General features: G+C 37.9%; 1 protein-coding gene across 6 annotated transcripts in view; it reads left to right on the top strand.

The window, feature by feature from the left end:
- Positions 1-12,730, top strand: part of TTBK1 (tau tubulin kinase 1) — a 291,447-nt gene that overhangs the window by 93,544 nt on the left and 185,173 nt on the right. The window contains exon 1 of one of the 6 annotated variants that reach the window (XM_056552928.1): positions 11,014-11,055. The exons of the other annotated variants lie outside the window; for them this stretch is intronic. Within the exon in view, the coding sequence (XP_056408903.1) occupies positions 11,053-11,055 (3 nt within the window). The 5' untranslated portion in view covers positions 11,014-11,052. Of the gene's footprint in view, positions 1-11,013; positions 11,056-12,730 lie in introns of those variants that run through there. 6 annotated transcript variants of the gene reach the window in all.

Genomic DNA, 12,730 nt, shown 5'->3' with positions numbered 1-12,730 from the left:
ACACTATTGATGATTACTATTACTGTGAGGTGTATTTGTTACTGACGGACACTATTGATGATTACTATTACTGTGAGGTGTAACTGTTACTGACGGACACTATTGATGATTACTATTACTGCTGGGTGTAACTATTACTGACGGACACTATTGATGATTACTATTACTGTGAGGTGTAACTGTTACTGACGGACACTATTGATGATTACTATTACTGTGAGGTGTATTTGTTACTGACGGACACTATTGATGATTACTATTACTGTGAGGTGTAACTGTTACTGACGGACACTATTGATGATTACTATTACTGTGAGGTGTATTTGTTACTGACGGACACTATTGGTGATTACTATTACTGCTGGGTGTATTTGTTACTGACGGACACTATTGATGATTACTATTACTGTGAGGTGTAATTGTTACTGACGGACACTATTGAGTGTTAGTTTTTTATTACTTATCAGTTACACTGATGAATTCTATGGAGTTTTAGTATTTCTGAGTTTTATGTGAATGTTACTCCCTGATACGTTCCTTCTTGTAGTCAGATCTTTTACATGTTACTGTAGTTCTCCTGGTTTTTGGCTTTTATTACTTCTGCTAGGTGTTAATGCAAACGGTTTTGACCACAAAATGTTATTAGTGCGGTTTGTTAAAATTAGTGACATCGATTACAAATTCTGCTCCTCTTATTAGTACTTTTGGGTATTATTCATTCAGCTGCCATGGTTTAGATTGCTTCTGTATTATGAATGTCTGTTGAATGCTAGTATCTTCATTACTGAATACTCATATTCTAGAAGTTACTATTACCGATTGCAGTTTCCATAACTGTGTAGTGTTACTTCTAGGTTTTGCTGCGATGGGATACATTAATAATTCGGGGTGTTACTATTACTCATGTAAGACACTTATTCGGGGTGTTACTATTACTGATGAGAGACACTTATTATTCGGGGTGTTACTATTACTGATGAGGGACACTTATTATTCGGGGTGTTACTATTACTGATGAGAGACGCTTATTATTCCGGGTGTTACTATTACTATTGGGTGTTACTATTACTGATGAGGGACACTTATTATTCTGGGTGGTACTATTACTGATGAGGGACACTTATTATTCTGGGTGTTACTATTACTGATGAGGGACACTTATTATTCTGGGTGTTACTATTACTGATGAGGGACACTTATTATTCTGGGTGTTACTATTACTGATGAGAGACACTTATTATTCGGGGTGTTACTATTACTGATGAGGGACACATATTATTCCGGGTGTTACTATTACTGATGAGGGACACTTATTATTCGGGGTGTTACTATTACTGATGAGGGACACTTATTATTCTGGGTGTTACTATTACTGATGAAGGACACTTATTATTCCAGGTGTTACTATTACTGATGAGGGACACTTATTATTCCGGGTGTTACTATTACTGATGAGGGACACTTATTATTCCGGGTGTTACTATTACTGATGAGGAACACTTATTATTCTGGGTGTTACTATTACTGATGAGGGACACTTATTATTCCGGGTGTTACTATTACTGATGAGAGACACTTATTATTCCGGGTGTTACTATTACTGATGAGGGACACTTATTATTCCGGGTGTTACTATTACTGATGAGAGACACTTATTATTCCGGGTGTTACTATTACTGATGAGGGACACTTATTATTCCGGGTGTTACTATTACTGATGAGAGACACTTATTATTCATAGTGTTATTATTACTGATGAGAGACACTTATTATTCCGGGTGTTACTATTACTGATGAGGGACACTTATTATTCCGGGTGTTACTATTACTGATGAGGGACACTTATTATTCATAGTGTTATTATTACTGATGAGAGACACTTATTATTCCGGGTGTTACTATTACTGATGAGGGACACTTATTATTCCGGGTGTTACTATTACTGATGAGGAACACTTATTATTCGGGGTGTTACTATTACTGATGAGGGACACTTATTATTCGGGGTGTTACTATTACTGATGAGGGACACTTATTATTCATGGTGTTACTATTACTGATGAGGGACACTTATTATTCCGGGTGTTACTATTACTGATGAGAGACACTTATTATTCCGGGTGTTACTATTACTGATGAAGGACACTTATTATTCTGGGTGTTACTATTACTGATGAGGGACACGTATTATTCTGGGTGTTACTATTACTGATGAGGGACACTTATTATTCGGGGTGTTACTATTACTGATGAGGGACACTTATTATTCGGGGTGTTACTATTACTGATGAGGGACACTTATTATTCGGGGTGTTACTATTACTGATGAGGGACACTTATTATTCCGGGTGTTACTATTACTGATGAGAGACACTTATTATTCGGGGTGTTACTATTACTGATGAGGGACACTTATTATTCGGGGTGTTACTATTACTGATGAGAGACACTTGTTGTTCGGGGTGTTACTATTACTGATGAGGGATACTTATCATTCGGGGTGTTACTATTACTGATGAGGGACACATATTATTCCGGGTGTTACTATTACTGATGAGGGACACTTATTATTCCGGGTGTTACTATTACTGATGAGAGACACTTATTATTCTGGGTGTTACTATTACTGATGAGGGACACTTATTATTCCGGGTGTTACTATTACTGATGAGGGACACTTATTATTACAGATGTTACTATTACTGATGAGAGACACTTATTATTCTGGGTGTTACTATTACTGATGAGGGACACTTATTATTCTGGGTGTTACTATTACTGATGAGGGACACTTATTATTCCGGGTGTTACTATTACTGATGAGGGACACTTATTATTCTGGGTGTTACTATTACTGATGAGGGACACTTATTATTCTGGGTGTTACTATTACTGATGAGGGACACTTATTATTCCGGGTGTTACTATTACTGATGAGGGACACTTATTATTCCAGGTGTTACTATTACTGATGAGAGACACTTATTATTCCGGGTGTTACTATTACTGATGAGAGACACTTATTATTCCAGGTGTTACTATTACTGATGAAGGACACTTATTATTCGGGGTGTTACTATTACTGATGAGGGACACTTATTATTCTGGGTGGTACTATTACTGATGAGGGACACTTATTATTCGGGGTGTTACTATTACTGATGAGGGACACTTATTATTCCGGGTGTTACTATTACTGATGAGGGACACTTATTATTCCGGGTGTTACTATTACTGATGAGGGACACTTATTATTCGGGGTGTTACTATTACTGATGAGGGACACTTATTATTCGGGGTGTTACTATTACTGATGAGGGACACTTATTATTCCGGGTGTTACTATTACTGATGAGGGACACTTATTATTCGGGGTGTTACTATTACTGATGAGGGACACTTATTATTCGGGGTGTTACTATTACTGATGAGGGACACTTATTATTCGGGGTGTTACTATTACTGATGAGGGACACTTATTATTCCGGGTGTTACTATTACTGATGAGGGACACTTATTATTCCGGGTGTTACTATTACTGATGAAGGACACTTATTATTCGGGGTGTTACTATTACTGATGAGGGACACTTATTATTCCGGGTGTTACTATTACTGATGAGGGTCACTTATTCCGGGTGTTACTATTACTGATGAGGGACACTTATTATTCCGGGTGTTACTATTACTGATGAGGGACACTTATTATTCGGGGTGTTACTATTACTGATGAGGGACACTTATTATTCCGGGTGTTACTATTACTGATGAGGGACACTTATTATTCCGGGTGTTACTATTACTGATGAGAGACACTTATTATTCGGGGTGTTACTATTACTGATGAGGGACACTTATTATTCCGGGTGTTACTATTACTGATGAGGGTCACTTATTCCGGGTGTTACTATTACTGATGAGGGACACTTATTATTCCGGGTGTTACTATTACTGATGAGGGACACTTATTATTCGGGGTGTTACTATTACTGATGAAGGACACTTATTATTCGGGGTGTTACTATTACTGATGAGGGACACTTATTATTCTGGGTGTTACTATTACTGATGAGGGACACTTATTATTCTGGGTGTTACTATTACTGATGAGGGACACTTATTATTCCGGGTGTTACTATTACTATTGGGTGTTACTATTACTGATGAAGGACACTTATTATTCGGGGTGTTACTATTACTGATGAGGGACACTTATTATTCCAGGTGTTACTATTACTGATGAAGGACACTTATTATTCGGGGTGTTACTATTACTGATGAGGGACACTTATTATTCCGGGTGTTACTATTACTGATGAGGGACACTTATTATTCTGGGTGTTACTATTACTGATGAGGGACACTTATTATTCCAGGTGTTACTATTACTGATGAGGGACACTTATTATTCCGGGTGTTACTATTACTGATGAGGGACACTTATTATTCTGGGTGTTACTATTACTGATGAGAGACACTTATTATTCTGGGTGTTACTATTACTGATGAGGGACACTTATTATTCGGGGTGTTACTATTACTGATGAGGGACACTTATTATTCGGGGTGTTACTATTACTGATGAGGGACACTTATTATTCGGGGTGTTACTATTACTGATGAGGGACACTTATTATTCCGGGTGTTACTATTACTGATGAGGGACACTTATTATTCTGGGTGTTACTATTACTGATGAGGGACACTTATTATTCCAGGTGTTACTATTACTGATGAGGGACACTTATTATTCCGGGTGTTACTATTACTGATGAGGGACACTTATTATTCTGGGTGTTACTATTACTGATGAGGGACACTTATTATTCTGGGTGTTACTATTACTGATGAGGGACACTTATTATTCCGGGTGTTACTATTACTGATGAGAGACACTTATTATTCCGGGTGTTACTATTACTGATGAGGGACACTTATTATTCGGGGTGTTACTATTACTGATGAGGGACACGTATTATTCTGGGTGTTACTATTACTGATGAAGGACACTTATTATTCGGGGTGTTACTATTACTGATGAGGGACACTTATTATTCCGGTTGTTACTATTACTGATGAGAGACACTTATTATTCCGGGTGTTACTATTACTGATGAAGGACACTTATTATTCGGGGTGTTACTATTACTGATGAGGGACACTTATTATTCCGGGTGTTACTATTACTGATGAGGGTCACTTATTCCGGGTGTTACTATTACTGATGAGGGACACTTATTATTCCGGGTGTTACTATTACTGATGAGGGACACTTATTATTCGGGGTGTTACTATTACTGATGAGGGACACTTATTATTCCGGGTGTTACTATTACTGATGAGGGACACTTATTATTCCGGGTGTTACTATTACTGATGAAGGACACATATTATTCCGGGTGTTACTATTACTGATGAGGGACACTTATTATTCCGGGTGTTACTATTACTGATGAGAGACACTTATTATTCGGGGTGTTACTATTACTGATGAGGGACACTTATTATTCCGGGTGTTACTATTACTGATGAGGGTCACTTATTCCGGGTGTTACTATTACTGATGAGGGACACTTATTATTCCGGGTGTTACTATTACTGATGAGGGACACTTATTATTCGGGGTGTTACTATTACTGATGAAGGACACTTATTATTCGGGGTGTTACTATTACTGATGAGGGACACTTATTATTCTGGGTGTTACTATTACTGATGAGGGACACTTATTATTCTGGGTGTTACTATTACTGATGAGGGACACTTATTATTCCGGGTGTTACTATTACTATTGGGTGTTACTATTACTGATGAAGGACACTTATTATTCGGGGTGTTACTATTACTGATGAGGGACACTTATTATTCCAGGTGTTACTATTACTGATGAAGGACACTTATTATTCGGGGTGTTACTATTACTGATGAGGGACACTTATTATTCCGGGTGTTACTATTACTGATGAGGGACACTTATTATTCCGGGTGTTACTATTACTGATGAGGGACACTTATTATTCCAGGTGTTACTATTACTGATGAAGGACACTTATTATTCGGGGTGTTACTATTACTGATGAGGGACACTTATTATTCCGGGTGTTACTATTACTGATGAGGGACACTTATTATTCTGGGTGTTACTATTACTGATGAGGGACACTTATTATTCTGGGTGTTACTATTACTGATGAGGGACACTTATTATTCCAGGTGTTACTATTACTGATGAGGGACACTTATTATTCTGGGTGTTACTATTACTGATGAGGGACACTTATTATTCTGGGTGTTACTATTACTGATGAGGGACACTTATTATTCCGGGTGTTACTATTACTGATGAGAGACACTTATTATTCCGGGTGTTACTATTACTGATGAGGGACACTTATTATTCGGGGTGTTACTATTACTGATGAGGGACACGTATTATTCTGGGTGTTACTATTACTGATGAGAGACACTTATTATTCTGGGTGTTACTATTACTGATGAGGGACACTTATTATTCGGGGTGTTACTATTACTGATGAGGGACACTTATTATTCGGGGTGTTACTATTATTAATGAGGGACACTTATTATTCGGGGTGTTACTATTATTGATGGGTGTTATTATTACTATTGGGTGTTACTGATGAGGGACACTTATTATTCCGGGTGTTACTATTACTGATGGGTGTTACTATTACTGATGGGTGTTACTATTACTGATGGGTGTTACCATTACTGATGGGTGTTACCATTACTGATGGGTGTTACTATTACTGATGGGTGTTATTATTACTATTGGGTGTTACTGATGAGGGACACTTACAATGTGCGATATTAAGGAGGAGGTGCAATTGGGGATAAAAAATGTATCAGCGTTATTGTGCCATATACGGATATCTGCAAAACAACAATATTGTGCAATAAATGGATGAAGTGCAATTGTGATGAGGGACTGTGCAATATATACAGTATGGACTGGGACTATATGTGCAATGAATAATATCACCCTGTAATAAATATTTGGAGGGGAAGCACGTGCAGAGATTTCGTCTACTATATAGGACATTTTGGATCCATCACAGATCCCTCTATCTGTATTATGAGAGATATTGTATGAGACCGTATACAGCATTAACAATTATCTACATGAGCCAGTGACAATTAGAATTGCTGCATGATATTATATGTGTGGACTTCTAAGTAAGAGATCACTCATGATGAATAATTTATCTGGGCGAAAATAAAATGGCGGATAGTTACGTCTTATAGGTACTTCCTATTTGTCTTTCATTTGTGTTGGTTTTGGAGTTTGAGGACCAATAAAAGTTGTGTTTTTATATCCTACAAATTATCAGTGCATGATATATATATATATATACACACACACACACACACGAATGTGGGAGTAATAATCTAATTAGCAGTGGAAGACCACTATTCAGTGCTGCAGAAGTATATGTATAGCCAGCATTACTCATAAAGTCACTATTAATTATAAGCATTTATATACCCATCAATACTCATAATATTAAGTAGTAGTGACTTTATACGTAATGCTGGGTATATAAATATTCATGATATTGTAGAAGTATTAGTGACTTTATAAGTATTAGAGAAGTATTAGTGACTGTTATCAGTAATGTAGGTTATATAAATACTAATTGAAGGAGTATTAGTGACTTTATAGTTAATGATGGATTTATAAATTATCATAACATTGAAGAAGTATTAGTGACTTTGTAAGTAATGCTGGGTATATAAATACTCCAAATATTGAAGTATTAGTAACTGTATAAGTAATGCTGAGTATATAAATACTCCTAATATTGAAGAAGTATTAGTAACTGTATAAGTAACGCTGAGTATATAAATACTCCTAATATTGAAGTATTAGTAACTGTATAAGTAATGCTGAGTATATAAATACTCCTAATATTGAAGTATTAGTAACTGTATAAGTAATGCTGAGTATATAAATACTCCTAATATTGAAGAAGTATTAGTAACTGTATAAGTAACGCTGAGTATATAAATACTCCTAATATTGAAGTATTAGTAACTGTATAAGTAATGCTGGGTATATAAATACTCCTAATATTGAAGAAGTATTAGTAACTGTATAAGTAACGCTGAGTATATAAATACTCCTAATATTGAAGTATTAGTAACTGTATAAGTAATGCTGAGTATATAAATACTCCTAATATTGAAGTATTAGTAACTGTATAAGTAATGCTGAGTATATAAATACTCCTAATATTGAAGAAGTATTAGTAACTGTATAAGTAACGCTGAGTATATAAATACTCCTAATATTGAAGTATTAGTAACTGTATAAGTAATGCTGGGTATATAAATACTCCTAATATTGAAGAAGTATTAGTAACTGTATAAGTAACGCTGAGTATATAAATTCTCCTAATATTGAAGTATTAGTAACTGTATAAGTAATGCTGAGTGTATACTCGTACAGTTACTAATACTACTTCAATATTATGAGTATTTATACACCCAGCATTACTCATACAGTTACTAATACCTCTTCAATATTAGGAGTATTTATATACCCAGCATTACTTATACAGTTACTAATACTTCAATATTATGAGTATTTATACACCCAGCATTACTCATACAGTTACTAATACCTCTTCAATATTAGGAGTATTTATATACCCAGCATTACTTATATAGTTACTAATACTTCTTCAATATTAGGAGTATTTATATACCCAGCATTACTTATACAGTTACTAATACTTCAATATTAGGAGTATTTATATACTCAGCGTTACTTATACAGTTAAGTAACGCTGAGTATATAAATACTCATAATATTGAAGTATTAGTAACTGTAAGTAATGCTGGGTATATAAATACTCCTAATATTGAAGAAGTATTAGTAACTGTATAAGTAACGCTGAGTATATAAATTCTCCTAATATTGAAGTATTAGTAACTGTATAAGTAATGCTGAGTGTATACTCGTACAGTTACTAATACTTCTTCAATATTATGAGTATTTATACACCCAGCATTACTCATACAGTTACTAATACCTCTTCAATATTAGGAGTATTTATATACCCAGCATTACTTATACAGTTACTAATACTTCAATATTATGAGTATTTATACACCCAGCATTACTCATACAGTTACTAATACCTCTTCAATATTAGGAGTATTTATATACCCAGCATTACTTATACAGTTACTAATACTTCAATATTATGAGTATTTATACACCCAGCATTACTCATACAGTTACTAATACCTCTTCAATATTGTAATATTAATAAGTAATGCTGGGTGTATAAATACTCATAGTATTGAAGAAGTATTAGTGACTTTATATCTGTTTCTGTTTATACCTATAACTAGTGCTAGATATATTCATATTCCCTGCTTTGAAGATATTCTGTATCATTACTATGTTTTCATTTTTCCTATTTTAAAGATGTCTGCTGGCTGTCAGTGAATAGGAACATTCATGTTGAATAACGTATCCCTGTTGACACAGCTGAGTGTTTGTTACAATGGCCCTGATTTACTAGGAGTTTAGTGTAGTTTTCTTTGTGGGTTTTAAAGGGGTACACCGCCCCTAGACATCTTATCCCCTAACCTTTGGATAGGGGATAAGATGTCTAGGGGCGGAGTACCCCTTTAATTCCCTACAAGTATTTTTCCTCGATATTTACTAAGGTTTCCCTACCTTTTTTCTTTTACACCTGTTCTGATCTGTCGGGTTTTCCTCAGCTCTAATCTACCACATTTTCTGTGGATACCGTAGTAAATACGGGACCACGCCCCCTTTCTGGTGACCATGCCCCCTTCCAAAGATGACCGCGCCCCTTTTCCGGGTTTATTCAGTAAAATTGGGAGTTGGCCGGGTTTTGTTTTTTTTTCAATTCTGGCGCAGACAGAATATGGCGCACAACCTGACAGCATGTCGGGTTTGCAATAGTAAATCGGGGTCATTGTGCACCTTTTATTGTATATTGTATGTGTGAAGCGCAGAAGACCGCCATTTTCGTCTCTGTTCGAGTGGTTTCCAGTCATTGATTTTGTGTTATTCCACTTTGGCCGATCCAGATAAATAAGTATATACCGCATGGGTTCCGTTTTTGACCTTATGCATGACAGACCCCACTAAGTATCCAACCAAGCCTCCAAACCAACAAGGGATAATCCAGGTGCAAACAGTGGGTAGTAACAGTGTTCACAGAACCTGAGGAAGTCGCCGGTCCTGGCATTGAAACACGTTGTTCTTATTAAATTACCTTGGTTACTTCTGCCTTGATCCTACTATCTATTTATATATTGCCACACTGTTACTACCCACTGTTTGCGCCTGGATTATTCCTTGTTGGCTTGGAGGCTTGGTTGGATATTTGGACACCATGAGGTGGTGGAAGGGATCGGCTGCACGTTGGAAACTACTTCTTTACTCTCACCAGTGTTGTGCCTGCTTGTCAACACAACCACCTGGGTGAGCGCATTCTATCACCTTATGCGGAATTTACCCTCATTTAATTGCACTACGGAGCCCCTTTGTGTTTTTTGTAGACCCCACTAAGTGTCACGTTAGGGAGTCCCTGAGTGTACACCTCTGAAGAACACTGCCAGATTAGTGTAAACTCAGCCACAATAGAAGAAATATCAGTGCTGCTGCGATGTCCTGCTCAGAGCGGTCTACAGCAGATACATTACAACAAACCCTCAGCTGTGTGAGCAGAAATACATGTTCTCCTGACAGTAAGCAGGGATCTCCCAAATGTTGAATAATTTTGTAGAATACCACAATGATGTAGCATTAGAGACTGGAGTGGCCTGTTTGGCATTGCCGTTGAGTTGGGCATGGCCTACTGGGTATGGCGTGTATTGTCCTCCCAGGGTTGGATTGAAGGTTTGTGTTTCCAGGTCTTTAAAGGTTTGTGACATTACTCCTCTCCACCTCTCATGACCCGCCGTGGACCTTGTTTTAATTCACAGGATCATAGCTGAACGAGCCCGGGGCAGGTGAGCGTGCGACGGCTCTGGGATCACTAGCAAGATGGTGAGAGATATGGGTAACTCCTGGCATGTTTACTGATTGGCATCACTCTCTCCCAATGCTGGTTCTGGGCACCCTATTGATACATCTGATGTATCTGAAGTAAGGGGCTTTGTGCATGGTAAGCAGTAATAACCTAACTTCCCCACTGCGGTGGTGCTGCTGCCGGAGGGCACCATCTCGCAGTGGAGGAGGTTAGACAGTGCATGAAGCTGACGTAGGGCAGAGGTGAACCAAAATATGGCCTCAACTTATTCGCACTTTTCAGTCAGAAAATAGAGATACTGAATGTATAATAGACACAGACTTATTATCAAGCTTCAAACCTCAAGGTAAACATCTCCAGGAGCAATGCTGGGGGCCGCAGCATTACAGTGTAGTCATTGGGGGACAGCAAGAGGTTATATCAGAGAAGAAGTACATAGAGTAATAGTGGGAGATATATGGTGATATATACATTGAATAGCCCCTATTATTAGACTCCCATAAGACTATTATTAGACTCCCATAAAGTAGCCCATTGGGCCTCCTTTGGCCTTCAGACCTGGAGAAATTCATAGCAGCATAGATTCCACAAGGTGATGAAATAGTTCTGCAGGAATTTGGAGCCATGCAGACAAGACCACTTCTCGCAGTTCCCACCACAGATGAGCAGCCCAGTCTTTTTCCCAGGAAAGTAAGGAAAACTTAGTCACGTTCCATGACTATACAACCTTTGGGGATTGTGCTTTGTCCTGCCGTCATTGAGAAATTATTTGGGTTCCACAATGTTTAGATAAGTCCTATTTCCCAAATTGGAGGAGCCAGAGTGCACCAAGGAAACATTCCCTCCACCATTACAGCTCCTCCACCAGCCTGACCTGTTCACACCAGGCAGGAAAGGGTCATTGATTTGGCTTGTACCAAATTCTGCTCTCCTACCTGCATCAGCATGAAGCCATAGATATCTGGATCCATCTGACCAGGCCATGTTTCTCTATAGAGATCTGGATCCATCTGACCGGGTCATGATTCTCTAGAGATCTGGATCCATCTGACCAGGACATGTTTCTCTATAGAGATCTGGATCCATCTGACCGGGTCATGTTTCTCTATAGAGATCTGGATCCATCTGACCAGGCCATGTTTCTCTATAGAGATCTGGATCCATCTGACCAGGCCATGTTTCTCTATAGAGATCTGGATCCATCTGACCGGGTCATGTTTCTCTATAGAGATCTGGATCCATCTGACCAGGCCATGTTTCTCTATAGAGATCTGGATCCATCTGACCAGGCCATGTTTCTCTATAGAGATCTGGATCCATCTGACCGGGTCATGTTTCTCTATAGAGATCTGGATCCATCTGACCGGGTCATGATTCTCTATAGAGATCTGGATCCATCTGACTGGGTCATGATTCTCTATAGAGATCTGGATCCATCTGACCTGGTCATGATTCTCTATAGAGATCTGGATCCATCTGACCGGGTCATGTTTCTCTATAGAGATCTGGATCCATCTGACCAGGTCATGATTCTCTATAGAGATCTGGATCCATCTGACCAGGTCATGTTTCTCTATAGAGATCTGGATCCATCTGACCGGGTCATGATTCTCTATAGAGATCTGGATCCATCTGACCTGGTCATGTTTCTCTATAGAGATCTGGATCCATCTGACCGGGTCATGATTCTCT

The sequence above is a fragment of the Hyla sarda genome, unplaced genomic scaffold, assembly GCF_029499605.1.
Source record: "Hyla sarda isolate aHylSar1 unplaced genomic scaffold, aHylSar1.hap1 scaffold_212, whole genome shotgun sequence".
NCBI classification, from domain to species: Eukaryota; Metazoa; Chordata; class Amphibia; order Anura; family Hylidae; genus Hyla; species Hyla sarda.
This window is presented reverse-complemented; position numbering and strand designations above follow the sequence as displayed.